At 36.2% G+C, this 24,502-nt stretch overlaps 1 protein-coding gene across 1 annotated transcript; it reads right to left on the bottom strand.

Annotated features, from left to right (window-relative positions):
* Window positions 1-3,939: 3,939 nt before the first annotated feature.
* Window positions 3,940-24,130, bottom strand: LOC128251078 (uncharacterized). The gene is made up of 2 exons (XM_052977425.2): window positions 22,472-24,130; window positions 3,940-18,434 (listed from the first exon to the last, which is right to left on the bottom strand). The coding sequence occupies exon 2, from the start codon at window positions 18,023-18,025 to the stop codon at window positions 17,510-17,512; it is 516 nt and encodes a 171-aa protein (XP_052833385.2). The 5' UTR covers window positions 18,026-18,434; window positions 22,472-24,130; the 3' UTR covers window positions 3,940-17,509.
* Window positions 24,131-24,502: the final 372 nt, after the last annotated feature.

Genomic DNA, 24,502 nt, shown 5'->3' with positions numbered 1-24,502 from the left:
TGCAAATCAACCCTGATTCAGCAAACCTATCATCAAAGATTTTGGGGTAATCTAGGACATTACGTAGAATGAGCATGCGATTTAGGTAGGGGGATGTGTTGGCTGCTATTTTTAGCGTGTTAGCCAACCAGGTAGAAGCTCTTTTATTGGTTCAGTTGCGTGATGAGATTTTTCTTCACATATATATATATATATATATATTATCGGCAGAAGTTGGAGAGTCAGTGATGAGTAGAAGTTAGAGAGTAAGTCAAAAGCTGAGAGTTTCGTGTATTGGCACTTATCAAACACAAATTTGGCCATCATCACTGTAAATGCTGCCTATTATCAATGTGTGTGTGTGTGTATATATATAATAAATATATATATATATATATACTTCAAAATAATCTTGGCAAGTTTTATGGCTATACCCACTATGATTCTCTCATCTCCCTCATGCCCTTTCCGAACAGATACTATTCTCTAGTCTTAGATTCAATAAAGACTAATAAATTAAAACTGAACCAAAGTCCGTGACAAGCTTTGACCCAAACAAATTTTTTCCCTGATGTCTTAGAAATTTCTAAGCTGAAGAGACAACAGCATCAAATTTGTCTTCTTACCGTATTAGAGTATTTAAGTAAAATTATACAAATGTGTCCAACTGATTAAAAAAATTTCTATGTATCTCTTTATGCAGCTGAGGATAGCCCTGCATTTAAATTGATGTAATGATTGCATTGTTCACTTAAATGGAACCACTTGAAATAGTTATACTGCATTACTTCTAGATATCCTGTTGCTTATTTTGATTAAATAAATAGATAAATGGACACATTCTCAGATGTGTTGCTATAAAAACAATCTCTGGTTATAAAAGAAGAGTTTTGTTGGGGGGTGATTTTTAGTTTAAATTTTCTTGTTGAAGATTCATCGTTTTGTCAATGGACCCGGAAGTTGTTCGCAAACAGCAGCAATAATTTTCTTCAACTGAATACACATCATTGATTGGTTAAATATTACCCAGACACAACTTTAACAGGAAATAATTTCCAAAATGAGGAAAATTTTGTTAAATTCATTAAGAGTAAACGCTGTTCTACGTGACACATTCTACCAGTATCTGAAGTTTTAAAGGGTTTAGTTTTTAAAAAATCAACTAAAAAATCTGCATGAGATGGAATAAATCCCATTTTGAAACTACATACACGTCTACACCAACAGAGATGGCTGTGTACCCGTAGCTCTATATCTTTATTAGTTACTCCGAGGTGAGAACAAAAAAGAAGAAAATTTGCAATATGCAAACTTTAGTAGAGTTGACCCGGAAGTTGTTCCTCTTCTATCACTCGCAAACAGCAGCAGCTGTCTTCAACTGAATACACATCGTTGATTGGCTAAGATTTCCCAAAATCGACAACTCTGCAATACGAAATTTTGCCAAAAATGTTCGAAGCAAACCATGGTTTGTATGAGATATTCTTCCAGTATACAAAGTTTCAAACTATATGGTTAAAAAAATTAATTAAAGAATTTGTTGGCCAAACTGAACAGACCCAATAAATCTCTATACACAGTAAATTGTTGTTAAAGTGTAACTTACAATAGTAACCTGAAGTGGGGACAATATTATACGAATATTTCATAAAATCTGATTGATATTCCATTTGTGTATTTATATGTGAGTCTCTGCAACTTGTATGCCCATTAAATTGTCAATGATTCATTCAATTGTTTTGTTTTTTTTAATCCAAATAATGACAGCATTTATACAGACTCTAGAAGGGTGATGGCTGTCCATCAAGAAGACAGGCGACAATATGGGTTTAGTAATGATTTATTTACATCATATCAGAGATCGTGAATAAACGCAGATGTAATTTCGTGCATCAATGATTGTTCTTTTTCCACTTGACCCAAAGAAAAAAAGTCATATCATTGTGATATCTTTGATAAATCATTCTCTCAAAATTCTGACTTAACAAAATTCGTCACTCACCCTACAGGTAAATTAAAATTACGCATAAAGAAAAATAAAAATGAAGTAAATTTGAAAATATTTATAAAATCAAATCACACATATATACAAATCAAACAATTGCTCTACACAATGCAACCTTACAGAATGCACATTGGAAAGGTGTTTCAACAGCCCTTTCACTAGGAGCTTTCATCTTTTGATGAAGGGATTCACGACACTGCTTTTTGCAACCCTCAATTTTTTTTCTAATTTATGGAGATCGGCTGAATTCAGAGGGACATCCCTCTGGCAGGCTTTGCTTTTTCTCCCTACAGTTATTTATTTTTCTCTTTTTGAGGAATAACCAGCTCTGAATTGTGTTGCTATATCTGCTCGGAGCTGTAGATGGTTGCATCACTTTCGAGTCGATATATAGTATAAACACATCAGTAATACTCATAATTACTATATACCAAACCAGGTATTGCCACCATTTATTCCCCGGTCTGCGAACTGGATAATAAGACATCATCTGAGTCAGCCGATCTACACCACCCATGTACCTGCTATAATCAAGGTTCACAAATGGCGTGCCATTTTCATCCACATGTGGCCATGCACAAGTAGACAGAATATTGATCAGCCTCTTATCTCTGTATGCCATCACTAGCAAATTTCCTTTCTGCTGTTGAATTATTTCACCTTTCTGTTTTTAATTTTGCTTTTTTTTATATCCAACGGCAGTCCTTTTCTACTAGCGATCACTGCAGCACATGAATGTGTTGCCACAGTATCTAAATTCTCCGCAAGTTTGACCAAACTGAAAAATCAGTCAAGAAATAATATATGGCCCTGGTTATTGTATAGAAGTGATAAATTCCAGACCACATCATACCCTAGGCCATGCTGACTTACATAATTATCTCTTTTGCCAGTATAAAATTAAAATCCAGAGCAGCACCCAGTATTTGATTCACAAACCTTCCAAACTTTGATCCCCCATTTTGTGGGCTTTCCTGGCATATATTGTCGAAAACGCACTCGGCCTTTATAGCCCACCATGCCCTCATCAATAGATGAATATCTCCCTGGTTTGTAAACTGTTTTATGTGTGTTTTGAACACAGTCAATGAGGGGTCTTATTTCAAATAAGGGATCAAAGTCTGGTTCTGCATGTACTGGTGTACTGCTCGTGTCTCTTATATATAGATATTGAGTTAATTTTGAAAACCAGTTCATCATTATACTCGAGACATATTTGTCTCCAAAGGATTCATCACTACTCCAGTAATTTGTCATTCTGGGTAGCTTTCTAATGCCCATAATAATATTTATGGCAAAATATGCCTTCATTTCATTTAAGCTTGTGGGAAACCACAAACTATCTTTTTTTTACACTTTGTTTACTTTCAACGTAACGGTTTGTTTCTGCCGTAACCAATTCAAATAGGTACATCGGAAAAAGGTAAAAAGAAATAGTCCAAAGCTTTGTTCTCCTGGGAAAGACTGTGACTTGGTCCAGTTTCTTCAGAAAAACCACTGAAAGAAACAGTTTTTAATTTTTCACTCCATTCAGGTGCCAATTCATTTTTTTTTTATCGCTGTCGTCAGAGTTCTTGGATTCACTGCTTTCATTTTTGGAAAATGAAACATCAGATTCATTATCAAATACCACATGCTTCTTTTTTTTTTTTTTTTTTCAGTTACAGAGTTAGATTTATCAAGGTCTTCAGTGGAAATTCTGACTTGCTGCTTGACAGAATGAAATTCGTATCCATTTTTTATCAGAATTACAAATTTTCAAAACACAACAGGAAGAAATTTGGAAAAAAAAATCTCCCAAAATTCACAGAATTAAAATAACACGATCGTTGTACAAAATTGTAGCTCAATTGTTTACACAAGTTAATCACGTGTTTTCATATGAACCAAAAGCAACGACAATTTGAATTAAAAAAAAAAAAAAAACAATGGAATAAATAAAGCGTAAAACAAGCTTAAAAAAGTTGGTCTAAATGATTTATTTGCAGTAAAACAGACATTGTCAGCATTTTTATGAATTAAATAATGTTGAATGAAAAAAATTATTGTGTCAGTAGTCAGTCATAATTAGGAATTATGATTAATTTAGACACAAAGAAGAAGAAAGGAAAACCTTGATATAGACGGAAGACAAGTGAAGTAAAGAAATGACTGCTGCATTTGGGTGGGTGTGTATATGTATGTATTTATGTGTAGGTGGGCGTGTAAATATGTATATGTAAGTATGCATGAATATTTACATCCATATATATATAGAGAGAGTGATGTATAAAACATATATACACACAGATCTATGAGAAGTGGTAAAGACAAATGATATCAGTCTGGTGTGCGTGTGCTTGATTGTGGGTGTGTATGTATGTATCTATGTATCTGTCTCTCTATCCATTCTTCTCCCTATCTATTTCTCTCTATTTGCCTGTCTATATAGCTTTATCTCTCTGCATCTGCCTGTCTCTCTTTCGCTCTGTATATACATACAGGAGAGTATTATTGTTTATAAGAAAATAATAATAATGTGTTTTGAATGGTACAACAATGGGATCTTTTTTAAAACGGGGGCCACATTTTTCATTAACGAAGCACTTTGAAACTTGGAACACTGGTTGAATGTGTCATATAAAACATCTTTTTCTCTTAGTCTTCTTAAAAAAAAAAAGAAATCCATAAGTTTTTCCATGTTAAAGTTGTTGTATTTCTGTAATTTCAACCAATCACTGACGTCCATTCAGCCGATATACATTAAGTGCCGACTACATAAACAAACGATTCTGAAACAATTCTATTGGGGTTAGGGTTAGGGTAAAACAGCAAATTTAAAAAGAAAAAAGCAAATAAAACGAAGAAAAAAAAAAAGAAAATGAAAAAAGCAAATAAAACGAAGCTATGGCTTAATCAGCCAAAGGAGTAAATGTAAACAACTGAATACTTGTCAGTGATTGGTTGAAATTATCGAAATAAGACAATTTTTTACATGAAATAAATTCGAATACAAAAATATTTTTCTGTTCTATAACACAAAATAGATAAGTATACGAAGTTTGAAAGTCTTTCCGTACCAAAAACACTACGTAAAACATTAATGAAAAATGTGGCCCCCATTTTAAAATAGATCCCAACAATGCACCATGATAATAACAATGGAGTATAATAACCGTTTATAATTTAATCATCCATAGTATTTCGGAATATAAAAATTCCTTCAACAGATATCCCTAGGGATTGATTGAGTCACAGTTACAATCGATTTTCCAACGGTTGGAATAAAGCCGTTGGAAAAGCGATTGTAGCAGTGACTTGATCAATTCCTAGGGATATCAGAAGGAATTTTTATATTCCGAAATATTATATCAGTTATTATAGTGCATTGTTGTACCATTCAAAACATCATCATTATTATCATTATATACATACATATACATATATATATATATATATATATGTATGTATCTGTTTCTCTCACTATCCATTCTTCTCCTATCTATGTATCTCTCTCTCTCTCTCTCTCTCTCTATATATATATATATATATATATACACACACACACACGTCTTGTGTTTCTCTTTCTCTCCCTATTTTTCTGTCTTAATCTACAACAACCACCCCGACTCTGTACTAGCGTCTGGGGTTTGGTTGTTTATGGAAGTGCAATGTAAACAAGGCCAAATCGATGGAGTGTTTCAGCCTCCCATTCTACCACTGAGACCTCAAGACACATACACATGCAAGCAATCCAACACATATACCCACTTAATTCAGTTGTGGAAAGAGACATCTGTCCTATTTGTGCAGATGTGAGCTATGGACACATAAACGGTGCAGCAATATCAAAGGAAGGTTAACTGGCAAGGTAGTTTTTGTGTGTGGCAGATGCACTGGGGCAATAAACACTGAAGATGTACAGAAAACATTCCATCACATGCCAGGGGAAGAAACTAGGAGTAGTTAATAGCTTCTGCTACCTAGGCGACGAAGTCTGTTGTGGGGGTGGTTACGCTGAGAGTGTAGCGACTAGAATAAGAATGGACTGGGCAGAGTTCAGGGAGCTCCTACGTTTGCTGGCAACTAAGGGCCTCTTGCTCAGAGTGAAAGGTATGTGTAGGCTTGAAAGAAATGAAGCTAGTATGATCCACTGGATGCGTAATGTCTGTGCATACACGACTGAGTGTAAGCTTCCTGAGAGAAAAGTTTGGGCATAATAAACATCAGATGTGGTGTGGAAGAGGTAGACCCAGGAAGACATGAGATGAGGTGGTGAAGCATGGTCTTCAAACATTGGGCCTCACAGGGGCAATGACAGGAGACGGGTACTGGTTCCCATGCCAGTGGCAAATAAAAAGCACCATCCGAACATGATCATTGCCAGACCCTCCATACTGGCTCCCATGCCAGTGGCACGTAAAAGCACCCACTACACTCTCAGAGTGGTTGGCATTAGGAAGGGCATCCGGCTGTAGAAACTCTGCCAGATGAGATTGGGTCCTGGTGCAGCTGCTGGCTCTCCAGACGTCAGTGAAACCTTCCGACCCATGCCAGCATGGAAAATAGACATTAATCAATGATGATGATGATAGATAGACGGATGATGTATGAGTGTGTGGTGCAATGTGACCATATGACATTGAGTCTCGGGGAAGCGAGGACAAGGAACCGAGACTTTTGGTGATTTTCTGTGCTTGAGAAGATATGTCAAGCTAAGTGAGGTTGTGGTCATGGCCAGTGCCAGGGACACGGGAAAGGCACCTGTGCCAGTGAAATGTGCAAAGCACCCATACTGGTGACATGTGCTGGAAGCATGTACATGCACTACACTCTGAGGAGTGGTTCATGTTAGGAAGGACATCCAGCCTGACTTGCTCCCCATGCCATTGACACACAGAAAACACCATCCGAACGTGGTCAATGCCAGTGGCACCTAAAAACCACCACCAACCCCCTGAATGTGGTCTATGCTAGTGCCACGTAACTGGCTCCTGTGCTGGTGGCATGTAAAAATCACCCACTACACACTCGGAGTGGTTGGCATCAAGAAGGGCATACAGCTGTAGTAACCTTGCCAGATCAGGTATGAGCCTGGTACAGCCTCGTGGCTTGCCAGTCCTTAGTCAAACTGTCCGACCCATTCCAGCATGGGAAACGGACGTTAAACGATGATCGTGATGGTTGCTATTATTATTATTATTATTATTGTGATCAACTGGCAGAATCATATATTTGTATTATTCTGTGCTTTTTATTTATGTATTCTTTATATGTTAAAAGCCATGGTAACATACATCATCAAATGCTTAGAAGCACGGCATTATGTAAAGTTGTTGACTCAAATTTCTTGTTCTCTAATCAATATTTTTTATCTGTCTCAATCTCATTATTTTCCTGAAACTTTAATATTTTCACAAAGCTAAATGTTTTCCTTATATTTCATTACAGGTTCACTTTGGAAATCCAAAGAGGAAATAATTTAAGAAAACTTATCCTTCAGAAAAGAGCTTTAAGGGACTCAACTACAAAAAGGGACGGAGGAGTTGAGAATCAAAAGTGTAGATATGAGAGCGATGACAGTTCAGGGAAAGAAATGTCAGAGAAACGAGCTCAGTCAACAACAGAACAGAAAAGACAAAGAATTCCATGAAAAGAGGGGAAATAATGGGAGGACAAACTCCTATTTTATACAAGATTCAATACATATGAAAAGAAAATTAATTTGTTGATAAATTCTCGGAAATACATACTTTTTAAAAATGTATTGGCATTGATGAAGATATGCTTCTACAAGATTTTACAAAGAGAATACAAATTTTAATGAAAGACATTAACCAGAAGATTTCGGCCTCTTTGGTCACTTGTCACCAGAGAAGCAAAGATTGATGAATCTAAAGAGTTTGATAAAAGCACAGTAATATCCTATATAATATCACCACCTCATTCCATGTCTTTACGCATCCAGTGGATCATACTAGCTTCATTTCTTTCAAGCCTACACATACCTTTCACTCTGAGCAAGAGGCCCTTAGTTGCCAGCAAACGTAGGAGCTCCCTGAACTCTGCCCAGTCCATTCTTATTCTAGTCGCTACACTCTCAGTGTAACCACCCCCACAACAGACTTGGTCGCAGAAGCTATTAACTACATCTAGTTTCTTCCCCTGGCATGTGATGGAATGTTTTCTGTACATCTTCAGTGTTTATTGCCCCAGTGCATCTGCCACACACAAAAACTACTTTCATAGTTAACCTTCCTTTGATATTGCTGCACCTTGTCATAAAGGAGAGAATGATAGCATATTCCTGCCATTGTATGACAATATATTGTGTAACAAGAGACGGTGACAGAAATATGATGTACATTGTCTATCTTCTGTCACCAGTTTCACCAGAATCGGTCAAAACATGGTTCTAGCAGTCCTCCCCTTCCAAAACATCATTCTATTAATTAGTTCCACAGTTTCAAGATTAAAAGGATACAGTTGAGATTACATATGGTAGGTTACTTGGAAGATTCTACACATATAGGTATAGAAATGTTTGGTAAGACTGTTTACCAAATTACTTGGGAAGATAAAACAGTTAGGTATCAATTCATTAGCAAAGAAACACCAACAGGTATTGCAGTAGGTTTTCAGAATAGACTTTCGGTTAAGACATGTTTCTAGCAAGCCTCCCCTTCTGAAAAATCATTCTATTATTTAGTCCCACAAGTATCAAGATTATCATTGAGGCACCAAATATAACAATAAAATTTCGGCTTCTTTGGTTACTTGTCACCAGAGAAACAAAGATCGAAGAATCTGCAGAATATTTTAACAAAATCACAGTAATATTCAATATTGTAGTAATAAAGGAGGAAATGATAGCATATTCCTGCCATTGTATGACAATATGTTGTGTAACAAGAGACGGTGTCAGAAATATGATGTTCATTGTCTATCTTCTGTCACCGATTGCACCAGAATCGGTTAAGACTTGTTTCTAGCAAGCCTCCCCTTCCAAAAAATCATTCTATTAATTAGTTCCACAGTTTCAAGATTAAAAGGATACAGTTGAGATTACATATGGTAGGTTACTTGGAAGATTCTACACGTATAGGTATAGAAATGTTTGGTAAGACTGTTTACCAAATTACTTGGGAAGATAATACAGTTAGGTATCAATTCATTAGCAAAGAAACACCAACAGGTATTGCTGTAGGTTTTCAGAATAGACTTTCGGTTAAGACATGTTTCTAGTAAGCCTCCTCTTCTGAAAAATCTTTCTATTAATTAGTTCCACAGTTTCAAGATTAAAAGGATACAGTTGAGATTACATATGGTAGGTTATTTGGAAGATTCTACACGTATAGGTATAGAAATGTTTGGTAAGACTGTTTACCAAATTACTTGGGAAGATAATACAGTTAGGTATCAATTCATTAGCAAAGAAACACCAACAGGTATTGCTGTAGGTTTTCAGAATAGACTTTCGGTTAAGACATGTTTCTAGTAAGCCTCCTCTTCTGAAAAATCTTTCTATTAATTAGTTCCACAGTTTCAAGATTAAAAGGATACAGTTGAGATTACATATGGTAGGTTATTTGGAAGATTCTACACGTATAGGTATAGAAATGTTTGGTAAGATTGTTTACCAAATTACTTGGGAAGATAATACAGTTAGGTATCAATTCATTAGCAAAGAAACACCAACAGGTATTGCTGTAGGTTTTCAGAATAGACTTTCGGTTAAGACATGTTTCTAGCAAGCCTCCCCTGCTGAAAAATCATTCTATTAATTAGTCCCACAAGTTTCAAGATTACCATTGAGGCACCAAATATAACAATAAAATTTCGGCTTCTTTGGTTACTTGTCACCAGAGAAACAAAGATCGAAGAATCTACAGAAGATTTTAACAAAATCACAGTAATATTCAATATTGTAGTAATAAAGGAGGGAATGATAGCATATTCCTGCCATTGTATGACAATATATTGTGTAGCAAGAGACAGTGTCAGAAATATGATGTTCATTGTCTATCTTCTGTCACCGATTGCACCAGAATCGGTTAAGACTTGTTTCTAGCAAGCCTCCCCTTCCAAAAAATCATTCTATTAATTAGTTCCACGGTTTCAAGATTAAAAGGATACAGTTGAGATTACATATAGTTGGTTACTTGGAAGATTCTACACGTATAGGTATAGAAATGTTTGGTAAGACTGTTTACCAAATTAATTGGGAAGATAATACAGTTGGGTATCAATTCATTAGCAAAGAAACACCAACAGGTATTGCTGTAGGTTTTCAGAATAGACTTTCGGTTAAGACATGGTTCTAGCAAGCCTCCCCTTCTGAAAAATCATTCTATTATTTAGTCCCACAGTTTCAAGATTAAAAGGATACAGTTGGAATTACATATGGTATGTTACTTGGAAGGTTCTACACGTATAGGTATAGAAATGTTTGGTAAGACTGTTTACCAAATTAATTGGGAGAATAATAGTTAGGTATCAATTCATTAGCAAAGAAACACCAACAGGTATTGCTGTAGGTTTTCAGAATAGACTTTCGGTTAAGACATGTTTCTAGCAAGCCTCCCCTTCTGAAAAATCATTCTATTATTTAGTCCCACAAGTTTCAAGATTACCATTGAGGCACCAAATATAACAATAAAATTTCGGCTTCTTTGGTTACTTGTCACCAGAGAAACAAAGATCAAAGAATCTGCAGAATATTTTAACAAAATCACAGTAATATTCAATATTGTAGTAATAAAGGAGGGAATGATAGCATATTCCTGCCATTGTATGACAATATATTGTGTAGCAAGAGACAGTGTCAGAAATATGATGTTCATTGTCTATCTTCTGTCACCGATTTCACCAGAATCAGTTAAGATTCTATTAATTAGTTCCACAGTTTCAAGATTAAAAGGATACAATTGGGATTACATATGGCAGGTTACTTGGAAGATTCTACACGTATAGGTATAGAAATGTTTGGTAAGACTGTTTACCAAATTAATTGGGAGGATAATACAGTTAGGTATCAATTCATTACCAAACAAACACCAACAGGTATTGCTGTAGGTTTTCAGAATAGACTTTCGGTTAAGACATGGTTCTAGCAAGTCTCCCCATCCAAAAAATCATTCTATGAATTAGTTCCACAGTTTCAAGATTAAAAGGATACAGTTGAGATTACATATGGTAGGTTACTTGGAAGATTCTACACATATAGGTATAGAAATGTTTAGTAAGACTGTTTACCAAATTACTTGGGAAGATAAAACAGTTAGGTATCAATTCATTAGCAAAGAAACACCAACAGGTATTGCAGTAGGTTTTCAGAATAGACTTTCGGTTAAGACATGTTTCTAGCAAGCCTCCCCTTCTGAAAAATCATTCTATTATTTAGTCCCACAAGTTTCAAGATTATCATTGAGGCACCAAATATAACAATAAAATTTCGGCTTCTTTGGTTACTTGTCACCAGAGAAACAAAGATCGAAGAATCTGCAGAATATTTTAACAAAATCACAGTAATATTCAATATTGTAGTAATAAAGGAGGAAATGATAGCATATTCCTGCCATTGTATGACAATATGTTGTGTAACAAGAGACGGTGTCAGAAATATGATGTTCATTGTCTATCTTCTGTCACCGATTGCACCAGAATCGGTTAAGACTTGTTTCTAGCAAGCCTCCCCTTCCAAAAAATCATTCTATTAATTAGTTCCACAGTTTCAAGATTAAAAGGATACAGTTGAGATTACATATGGTAGGTTACTTGGAAGATTCTACACGTATAGGTATAGAAATGTTTGGTAAGACTGTTTACCAAATTACTTGGGAAGATAATACAGTTAGGTATCAATTCATTAGCAAAGAAACACCAACAGGTATTGCTGTAGGTTTTCAGAATAGACTTTCGGTTAAGACATGGTTCTAGCAAGCCTCCCCTTCTGAAAAATCATTCTATTATTTAGTCCCACAGTTTCAAGATTAAAAGTTATTGCAGGTAGAGAGCCATTCTTTGCACCACCCAAGTAAAATCTCTCTGGACCAAAGCTATTCCTTTGTCCTCCAGAGACATATTATTCATAGGGTTTCAGCTAAAGGTGGTATGACAAAGAGGGACATTGGCTCTATTTCTGTTGGTAAAGGTACCATTTATTGTGGCAAACCTCATGCCATTGGAATAAATAAAGACTTTTGGCCCAAACTGTCATATAACCACCAGCTACATACCCCCAATTTGAAAGACTATATTTATATTGACGATTACTACAACATTAGAAATATTCTACATATGTCCACATGTTCTATATTAATAATTTACTAGAACAAGAAAGCTTTGTTTTTCATTGATACTGGAGAAATAATTAGCCAAGAGTTTTCTTGTTTTTGTTGTAAAATAAACACAAACAAATTCCTAGTATTTTATTGTGAAAGGCAAGAATTTCAGTATATCACCTGTCCCAAACTAAAAAAAGGCCCTTTAATACAGGTCTAAAATGATTACATGAAAATGTCATTAGCTGTGACCACCATTTAAAACAAAAACGAGGTCTGTATCCCATTGATAAAGGAAGATAAAGTTGACATTATATTGGGTTGTCCGGAAAGTTTGTGCCGATTTATAGCAGCTTACCTTTCGACTTATTTTAGAACATAGTTGAGTCCATAAAATAGGATTTGACGACACCTTCATTTAGAGCACAGTTTAAGCTACTAGAACAAGAAAGCTTTGTTTTTCATTGATACTGGAGAAATAATTAGCCAAGAGTTTTCTTGTTTTTGTTGTAAAATAAACACAAACAAATTCCTAGTATTTTATTGTGAAAGGCAAGAATTTCAGTATATCACCTGTCCCAAACTAAAAAAAGGCCCTTTAATACAGGTCTAAAATGATTACATGAAAATGTCATTAGCTGTGACCACCATTTAAAACAAAAACGAGGTCTGTATCCCATTGATAAAGGAAGATAAAGTTGACATTATATTGGGTTGTCCGGAAAGTTTGTGCCGATTTATAGCAGCTTACCTATCGACTTATTTTAGAACATAGTTGAGTCCATAAAATAGGATTTGACGACACCTTCATTTAGAGCACAGTTTAAGCTATCTTTTCGTGGTAGAAGGTTTATGCTCCTATAACCTGTGTTGATTCTGTAACCCTTTAGAATGGAAGATAAGAAAATTCATTTTTAGCACTTGATGCTTTTCTTTTTCTGTAAAGGGAAAAATGTCTCACAAGCAACCAAAGAAATATGCGCAGTTTACGGTGATGTTTCTTTATCCAAAAGAGCTGTATGGGAGTGGTTTGCAAGGTTCCAAGCTGGAGATTGTAGCCTTATTGATAAAGAGCGATCAGGCAGGCCATCCACTACAGATGATGACCAAATCAAGTCATTAATTGAGAATAACCCACATTGCACAACCCGAGAATTGGCAGAAAGCCTCAACCTATCAAAATCTGTCGTTCATAAGCACCTGGTAAAGCTTGGGTACACAAATCGCTACGATGTTTGGGTACCACATGAGTTGAGTGAGAAGAACCTTTGGATCGCATTTCCATCTCTGATTCGCTTTATAAACGGAATGAAAACGCACCTTTTTTTAAAGCAAATTGTGACAGGGGATGAGAAATGGATTATCTACCGAAATGTTCAGAGAAAGCAATTTTGGAATAAGCGACATGAGCCACCCCAAAAGCAGATCTTCACCCTAAAAAAGTCTTGCTTTGTGTCTGGCGGGATTGGAAAAGAATTCTGTACTATGAGCTTCTCCCAAGTAACCAGACAATTAATTCTGAGAAATACTGCACACAACTAGACGAGTTAAAAGCAGCAATTCAAGAGAAATGTCCAGAATTGGCCAACAGGAAGGGTGTTGTTTTCCAACATGATAATGCAAGACCGCAAGTTTCTTTAGGAACCAGACAAAAATTGCTGTTGTTTACACATGGAAAGTCCTTATATTAGAAAAGTTGTCATTGGCGAAGGGACAGTTGGTGGTGTCCGACATCAACCATGGTTACTTGTTATGCATTCCTAATGAAGGAGACATTGTGTCTAGATTATCTCTGCCGTCTACAGCTACGGATATGTCACATTATCCCTACAAAAACAATTAAGGGTCATTAGAAACCTATCAAAGACAGTTAAAAGTATGTCATTAAGCCAGCCTTATGTACGGGTGTGTAAGATGGGTAACAGTCAAATAGTTTGTTATTGTGATAAACCATCACATTTAGATATTTTAGCCATTAAATATTACAATCAAGTTGAAATAATTCATAGAATTAATATCCCTTTTGTAGTGAAATTATTATCAATAGACAAGAAAACACAAAAGCTACTAATTGTTACTAGGGGAAAAGCTTTCCAGTACAACACTAGAATAGGTTGTGGTGGTCATGGCAGTCATCATATGGTCCCCAGTGTTTTAGTGTCCCCCCAATCTCTACAGTGGTACTATTGACCAAACGTTTGTGTATCCTAAACGATCATAATTTGTTGGTTAATGATCATGTTACAAATAATCAACTTAATTATTATATCGACCTGGTAGATGTGTTTTCCAGAAACATTTCTGTCAGTGAAATGTTGTCTTCTTTATATCTACAGGATCTGACAGTTTCCGATAAAGGCAGACGTATTCCTCTCCCTCAACATTTGGGAGACAAAAGACCAGCAGAGATTAATCGTTTGGTTATAACTGAAAATAATCTGATTGCAGGATGCGACAAGGAGAATAGAAACATTAAGATATTCAGATTGGATGGTCAACTTTTGGATTATATCAAAGTGAATGTTTATGGATGTATTAAAATGTGTCGATGTCAGTCAAACACATTGGTCATTACGACTGGGGATTCCTCTGGTAATAAATCCCAATTGCTGACATTAAAAGTGGAATTTCCATTGTCGTTGGTAATTTACCAGACGAGAAATGAATATGAATGTGTGGCTTCTTCATCAAACAATCAAATGGTTTTTAGTAAATGGGGAGGTAGAAGTCATTTGTATTTTGTTGACATTGATGAAATACATTCGAGTGTGAATGAAATAAAACAATAGACATACCTGAAACATTATTAACGAGAGACAAATATGGAACTAATTATGATGACATCAAGGATATTAAGGTTACTGCTGACAATGTCATCATTGTCTTCAACAAAAGATTCATCATTTTCTTCAACAGTGACTTAATATTTACATTCAGTCACACACTACATGGAGTATTCTTCTGGTGATGATGACAAGATGGCAATTGATGACAGTTTTTTGTACTTTATGGTGAGTGGGAGAAATATTTCAGTACATTTGAATATAAACACATTGTGTTTCACCCAGACTGGAGAATAGAACAGAGTATTTTTAACTAAAAGAATTTATAAAGATGGAGTACATTTCTACAGTATAAACTGTAAAGGACCAAGGTTTGTTGGAAGCCCCAGGTGGGGACAGAATGAATTGTATGTTGAAGGGTTGTTTATGGTGAATCGAGAAAAGTTCCCGGTTGCTCGTTTACAAACAAACGAATGTCCTGTTCAAGTAAAAGATTTTGATATTTCTGATGAAGGAAAGACAGTTGTGTGTGAAAAAGCCAATAATGGAAATGTTAAAATATTTGATGAAGACGGGGAGCTGCTATGTCACAGAAATGTGACAAGTTTAGTTGGTGGTGTGTGTTTTACACAAGGAAAACACATAATGGCCACGGTTCCTAAAAGAAAAGAAATATTTCAACTGAATGGAAAAGATTTGCAGAAATCTCAAGCTTGGACAAGTCTCATCCCTTATGGTGTAATATGGAGAAAAGTGGGGGGTATTTACTGGTGTCAACATATTGAATTGATTGAATGTCATTGCATAAAGATTGATGGGCACCAAGTGAACATTCTGGAATCTGTGTTGTTATTAAATCTTGATTCTAGCCTTTGTTTCCCTTCCATTACATCTGAGATGAACAAGGACACATTCAGTAATGAATTAATTAATAAATTGAAATACACTGGAGGAGATGGAGGAAGAAGAGTTAAGAGAATATGAGTGTGTTGATGCTTCGAGAAAGTGTCACATTAATTAGAACAACAACAGGGGACATACTTCGACATAAACAACAACAACCACCACCACTGGACATTTGTCGGCGGACAGATGAATGTTTCATTATCACTTTTGGTAGAGAAATGATGGTCTTCAACAGGGATCTCTGTTGTTTAAAAACCATCAGAACTGAAAATACTACAAGATTTATAAATATGACAATCAACTTGTGTGTGGTGGTCATTATATTAGAGACCTAACTCAAGAAGAGAGAGACAAGAAATACGAAAGAATATGGCGCAACAAGGATTGCTACATTTGCAAAGACCTCGACAACTTTGTCTCTTACATGGATGTGGCTGATTTCGAAGATGGGAAATGTAAAGATGAAGTGTGTCGTGGAGAAAAGGAAGGTTTGAAGGTGATGTGGGAGTCACATCTTTTGGTGATGTTGCTTTGATGTGGGAGAAGGAGAAGCTGGTTGCAAGGAGGCAAGATTTGTGTGTTGTGGAATGGTTCAGGGAAAAGTCTTTGGTGAGGAGGATAAGAATGGAAGAAAGAATAATGTATTTTGGTCTGGATTATTATTTTGCAAGACCTCATCTAACCACAATTGGTGAATGTGTTTATATAACAGATATAGAAAACAGTATTTATGAAATATCTGGATATATTGAAAAGGAAACATCTGAAGATATTATAATCCGGGGATTAAAAGATAATCCAAAATATTCACTCCTTCAGAGTCAGGATAATGAAATCTGTGAAGTTCTTGGTTTGGATGTTTCAGAAAATTCTTTGATGGTTTTTGGAATTATTCTTGGACGTTACATTCTTTCATTATGACAAATAAATATTTTCAGAGATATTAAACTTGAGTCTTGTTATTATTATTATTATTATTATTATTATTATTGTAAATGGAGTCGCCTAGGAATTGAACCTGCATCACATACATTGCATTCTGCACACTGACAATCATTATTGTAATATTCCTCAACACGCTGTCTTTGTGAGTGTATATATATATATATATATATATATACAGACAAACACATTTACATATGTATGTATAGAAATGAGGCTATACACAAATATGAAATCACTTTTGAATATATAAACATATATCCATAAAGGTGCTCCAGCATGGCTGCTTTCAAATGACTGAAACAAGTAAAAGAATATGTAACAGTTCTGGGATAATTTAGCACTTATAATAAAATGTGTATATATATATATATATATATATATATATATATATATATATATAGTTTTAGGGAAAAGAACCAGGGTTCATGAACTCATCGATGAAAATACATACACACGTATGTATTCATATATGTATGCTTGAGTATATATATAAGTATGTAAGAATATGTTTGTGCTTCTTTAAATCACTATTTCGAGAGAATGATTTACCACAGATATCACAGTGATATGGTTTTTCTCCAGTATGAATATATTTGTGTGTAGTTAATGTAGTGGTTTCAAAGAATGATTCAGCAGATACCACAGTGATATTGTCTCTCTCCCGCATGGGTATGTTTATGTGCAGTTAAGACACTATTAATTGAAAATGATTTACCACAGACATCACAATGATACGGTTTCTCTCCTGTATGAATACGTTTGTGTTTAGTTATGGCATTACTTTGAAAGAATGATTTACCACAGATATCACAATGATATGGTTTCTCTCCTGTATGAATACGTTTGTGTTTAGTTATGGCATTACTTTGAAAGAATGATTTACCACAGATATCACAATGATATGGTTTCTCTCCTGTATGAATACGTTTGTGTTTAGTTATGGCATTACTTTGAAAGAATGATTTACCACAGATATCACAATGATATGGTTTCTCACCAGTATGAATACGCTTGTGTCTAGATAAGTGACTACTTGTAAAGAATGCTTTACCACAGATACCACACTGATGTGGTTTCTTTCCTGTATGAGTACGTTTGTGCATAATTAGGTTAATTTCTTTAAAAGACAGACTTTGCACAAACATCAGTCTTTTATCCTATTGAGAAGAAATCAATTATATAATTTTCTTACTCTCTTCCAATACTTCTCTTAAATCTCAGTTTATACATTTTTCTTCCTTTTGTTCTTGTACTTTATATCTTACAAACACTTTTACTGCTGTATTTCTGTCCAGTGTTACCTTTCTTTAGCAACACTAACATAAATTTATCCAACTTTAATCAGTTCACAGGCACCTCTTCTTGATACTCCAGTTGGTGATGTTCACAAATTTTGCTAATAATATTATTTCAGAGTAAATGTTTCACAGGGATTCTACACAGATTTGTAGAAACAATCTGATACATCTGTTTCATATAATATTTTCCTTCAGTCTTTAAAACAGGAGAGATATTGGGGGTTTGCCATCCGTTACTTCAATGTCATCTGATGTTCTGAAATTATAGAGAAACAACAGTGTAAGATACAGAGACTATCTAAAATATACAGATTAGTTTCTATTAAGATAATCTGTAGAAATAAACATTTACCTCAACAACTGAGCTGTATATCTCACAGCTACATAAAGAAGTGCTAATCTCTAAAAGTAGATGGAACATGTAGAAGTGGGACACCCAGAAAGACATGGCATGAAGTGCTGAAGAACCATTCAAGTGAAATGAGAAAGAATGAGATTTCTGATAACTTGCTCAACTCAAGATCTGCACTCCATTACAGAAGTATTAAGACGGTGAGCTGGCAGAAACATTAGCACGCCGGGCGAAATGCTTAGCGGTATTTCGTCTGCCGTTACATTCTGAGTTCAAATTCCGCCAAGGTCGACTTTGCAGTTCATCCTTTCGGGGTCGATAAATTAAGTACCAGTTACGTACTGGGATTGATGTAATCGACTTAATCCCTTTGTCTGTCCTTGTTTGCCCCCTCTATGTTTAGCCCCTTGTGGGCAATAAAAAGAAAAGAAAAGAAAAAAAAGTATTAAGACATGTCCCTGTGGTGCTGAAAAACACTTGTGGCCATTCCTCATAAAAGCAGCTGCACAGTGCCATATAAAGCACCCTGTGCACTCTGTGAAGTGGTTGGCACTAGGAAGGGCATACAGCAGAAACCACACCAAATCAGACTAGGGTCTACTGCAGCTCCCCAAGTTGCCAGCCCTGGTCAAACCATCCAACTAATTCCAGCATGGACAATAGACATTAAAAGATGATGAACTTAACATTTTAATTTCTTAAAATTTACAGCATAGAATCTCGTGTGAAGCTTACATATTTATAAACTACACTGACGTCTTCACAACGGGTAACAGCTTTCAAATAAAACTACAGCGTAGTGGACACTAACATTAGTATTTGTCCAGAAATAGAAGTTGACATTGTTGTTTAATGCACAGTTACATCCATGTTGCAGCCCAGTGCTCGAAAACTGGTCAACAGGATCTGCACAAGATTTTCATAATTTTATGGTTTCCTGTTTCTCAGGAAATCAGATACAACTCCAACAAAAGCATTCAATGCCAGGTGGCCCATCAAACACTCCAACCTTACTTTTCTCAGAAGACAGAGTTGGAAACTTTCTGCTTTAGTATTTGAAGCAGTCACTGGCTCAGTGTTTCAACACGTATTTTGCACACTATATAGGACGCCAAAGCTTTGTCTTGTCATCCGGTTTCATGCTGAAGTAATTAAGGAAGTACAGTAAGCTTTCTTCACAAAATCTGTGATTTTGTTTCACTGCCTAATCCAGAAATAAGCAGAAGACCTCGGGACTGTTTTTACATTTTCTTCTCTCACAACTGGCCATATTTCTGAAATACAAAACATGCTCAAGCCAGTTGTCAGCTGGGAAAGCATTTTCAGAATCGTCAACAGTTATAAAGTAAGCAAATGCAGATTTGTAATGGCAAGGCTCCATAAAGAGCATACATACCATGAAGTTCTTTTTACAGTTTTTTGACCATGCTTAATGAAAAGTGACCTTGACCCATGTAACCTTACAATCAAAACATTAAGGGCACATTCAAAATACCAATTTTCATAAGAGACAGTTAAAAGTTCAATAAAACACATCTCATCTAGTTTGCAATGATAGTCACACAAAATTAAGCAAAACATGGGCATATCTGCAGATAAATTGCGTAAAGATAAGACACATGGTGTCAAGGACCACAAAAATATGTTGTTTCTTAACATCTAATTGTATAAAGGACATTCCTGTCATTGAAGTTGGTTAGGCTGAAAATACTGAAAGTTGCTCCACTTTGATACCCTATATTTACTAAGGATACTGAAAACCTAACTTTTGTTTTCCCTTTTGTAGTTGCATTAATTTTAACCCTTTTGTTACTGTATTTATTTTAAGATGCTCTGTGTTTCTTTCAATTACTTTAAATATAACAAAGAATTTAGTAAACTAACTTAGTTATCATTCAGCTCGTGTTAGGAACATAAACTGTGACTAAGGTTTGGTGGAAGATTTTAATTCAAAACTTATGAAAACAAGACATTTGTATTCAGAGCCAGAGATGGTTTCAGCCGGGTTGGTAACGAAAGGGTTAAACGACATGGAAAAACTATGTTTCCAACGTTATGTCAAGCTCCATATGTGGGTTCACATTTGATGAAGTCAAAGCCACCCTTAGAAATGGTGACAATGCCAGAAATGTTGAGAAATGCACACCCCTGTTTATGAAAAATCTTGACATGATAGAGCAAAATGGATTTCATTTTTGAAATCAGCAACCCCGAATTAGTAAGAAAGATCTTTCCAACATCATACAACAAAAACCCTGTTCCCTAGCGTAATGGGTCTAAGTGTGTATGTGAGAGAGAGTGAATACGTGAAAATTGAAAAACACGCTACTATGCACACACATAGACGTGTTTTTATTTATATTTATGTACACACAATGAGGTGCCATGATTTGGTTTCCATTTCCTTCACCCATTTCAAAATGAATGCCAGGTTCATTTGTTGGCACTCTGTCGCTTACGACGTCGAGGGTTCCAGTTGATCCGATCAACGGAACAGCCTGCTCGTGAAATTAACGTGCAAGTGGCTGAGCACTCCACAGACACGTGTACCCTTAACGTAGTTCTCGGGGGATATTCAGCGTGACACAGTGTGTGACAAGGCTGACCCCTTTGAATTACAGGCACAACAGAAACAGGAAGTAAGAGTGAGAGAAAGTTGTGGTGAAAGAGTACAGCAGGGTTCACCACCATCCCCTGCCGGAGCCTCGTGGAGCTTTTAGGTGTTTTCGCTCAATAAACACTTACAACGCCCGGTCTGGGAATCGAAACCGCGAGTCCGCTGCCCTAACCAGTGGGCCATTGCGCCTCCACGGTCAGGTTCAACAGGTCATGAAAATAAATAAAGTTGAGGTGTATAAATTATCCATAAACCCCATTCAATTATACTTTTATTTTTTGTCAACGAATTTCTACAAAATCCTTATCTACATCATCTGAAAAGTATTTCTATAAATTTCTATTTAAAATTATATATTTTGTAAAAAATTTTGAGGAAACAAATTGCTAGTAGGATGGGCATACATTGGTCGATATTCGAAGGGCATTCCTTTGTTACAAGCTGCAAACTTCTCAAAAGTCACATGTTCTTGTTTTGAAATGAGAGCAGGAAATTGAAAGATGTATGTACATGTATATGAAAAGGGCGTGGTGTGTGTGTGTGTGAGAGAGAGAGAGAGAGAGAGAGAGTGAAGTTGTGTGCTGTCATGTGTGTATTTTTTTTTTTTACATTAAAGCACTTGACCCGGTGACAAAAAAAAAAAAAAACAGCCTAATAGGTGTAAAACAACTTGCTGGGAACGAATATGAAGAAAAAAATGCGGGCTCGTGAACGGGGGGGGGGGAAACTCGGAACATTCACATCGTCAGTCCATGGCCTCTAAACTATAGTGTTTGACCCGAGCTCAAATACAAATAATAATTAGTGTAATAAGGTGTAAAACTTGCTGTGAATATATATATATATGTGTGTGTGTGTGTGTATGTATATATGTATAAATTGAAACAGTAAGGTAAAAAATTGGGTATTAATTAATATCAATTTAATACCATAGAACTAGTACATTGAAAGAATCAGATTATATATGTGTGTGGGTGTATGTATGTATGTGTATATATATATATATATATGTGTGTGTGTGTGTGTATTCTTGATGTTCTTTCAGACTAAGTTGTTTTACAACTTTTACAAAGAATCACGGTAAATTTTCAGATTAACACCCGCGCGATTTTCGCTAGGGTGTTATGGTTAGGGTTTTAGGATTAGAGTTAGGGTTAGGGACGGAATTCCCTAACCCTAACCCTAAAATCCTAACCGTAACACCCTAATGAAAATCGTGCGGGTGTTAATCTGAAAATTTACCAGTCACAAAGAATCGTGGCGCTAAAAACCGAACCGGTTACAGTATTAAAACCACTGAATATATTCATTGCTTAATACTTACGGATATGTTTCATAAAGGATAGACTTGTTATAAATGTGTGTATATGGTAGTTGAGAAATCAATTATAAGTACGGATTATTAGTATTATAAAGTTTGCGACAGCTGGATACTGAAAAATTCCCATTTACCCACAAGACACCACAGGAAGTAATTTAATATGCATGTGTTTCTTCAAACTATCCAAGGTCGCTGACTCTTCTTAAATCCCTTTCATTTTAATATGTTGCAGCTAATTTCTTCGAAGGTCAAATAAAAAAATTAAAAAATTTCGGGACTGGGGTTATACATTAGTTAGATCGTATAAAAATCCGATATAATGAAATCGAAATAAATTAAAAATGAAATACGCTTTTATTCTTTAACTTGTTTCAGTCATTTGACTGCGGCCATGCTGGAGCACCGCTTTTAGTCGAGCAAATCGACCCCAGGACTTATTCTTTGTAAGCCTAGTACTTATTCTATCGGTCGGTTATGCCGAACCGCTAAGTTACGGAGACGTAAACACACCAGCATCGGTCGTCAAGTGATGTTGGGCGGGACAAACACACATATATATATATACATATACATATAAACGACGGTCTTCTTTCAGTTTCCATCTACCAAATCCACTCACAAGGCTTTGGTCGACCCTGCAGCCTTCGTTTTTGGCATTGAAGTGTCTGTCCAAAGTTGATCTCGCCACCAAAACTGGGGATGCAGAGCCCACTCCCAGCACCTCTTCTAACGCCTTAACTAGAGACCCTTCTATTTTAGCCTGCTCTAGATATAACTGTTTGCTAAATCTAATAGACTCAAGTCGAATGGTTCTTTTGAGGTCAATCCACCACCGGTTATACAACATGGTACCGGTGAGTGCCCTCATGACTAACTCCTTAATCTGGTTACAGTATGTTTCGCAAGCCAATAGGGTCTTGTTCAACTTCCAGTAACCAGATCCCTGTCTTTGAACTTTATCTATATGTACCCTACACGTCACTAATTTGTGATCCTTTTAGGGTGTATAAGTAAACTGTGGACAGCTAAAGGAGGATCTGTCTCTAGTATTCACTATTATCCCGTCTATAAAAGATCTGACAGATCCGTTGTTATTACTCCAAGTCCACATTGGAACGCTCAGATCCTCGAGTCTGAATCGATCTGCCAGCCAAAATCGCTTCAGCAGCTCAATGAGGCGTGAGTTACTTCTCCTACAGGTTGAGCCAACATTATCTAGGTGCACAGTAAAGTCTCCTAACATTATTATCGTTTTTAATGTCACAAGAAAATCCTGCAAGCGTCGATAGAACTAATTCCATTAATCGGTTGCGCAAGGCGCGTAAATGCCGATCAGCCTGAAGGTCTTACCACTGAAAGTCAGATCCAGAACGACCGAATCTTCTTCTGGGTCTACAAAGATTGCACGTGTTTGCAGAGCCAAGCTTTTTCGTATCAAAACCACAACGCCACCCCCCTCCTCCTACCCGACATGATTTTCTCATAGTCTTTCAAGGGGTGTGAGAAGGCTTACAGCTTGGTCTCTGTAGCAACATAACATCAACTTTATGTGACCTGAGGTCGTCAAGGAAACAGGTTTGCTCCCACTTCGAAGTCAGGCCATGCACATTCAGACAGTCTACGCGTAGTGCAGCCATGTCAAAAATCAAGAACAGAAGGAAAATTTCCTACCTTAATCCAGAGGGATCGTTCTCAGTTCCAATGAAGCTTAGACCACCCCCTTCGTCTCTTCTACGGTGGGTTCCTTCGGCAGGGTATTTTTGCAATACTGTTTGGGTTTCTGGTGTTACTCGTCCGAAAAATGTTGCACTTTAAGTAGGGCTTGATTATCCTCATCATGGTGTTGTTAGTGTTTTTAATTACTACAGTGGTCCTCTCCTTTAAATCATGTGCGACTTCTATTTTTTCCAAGTCCAGTAATTTTTTCTTCTCATCCTTTTTCCTTTCCTCCGGGTTGTTTTTCTTCTTTTCCTTAGTTTTCGGAGCCGCCTCTTTACTTGGGGACTCCGTTACTTTTTTAGGCCTTTTACGCGA

This window comes from Octopus bimaculoides, chromosome 28, assembly GCF_046866305.1.
Source record: "Octopus bimaculoides isolate indiv1 chromosome 28, ASM4686630v1, whole genome shotgun sequence".
NCBI lineage: Eukaryota > Metazoa > Mollusca > Cephalopoda > Octopoda > Octopodidae > Octopus > Octopus bimaculoides.
This window is presented reverse-complemented; position numbering and strand designations above follow the sequence as displayed.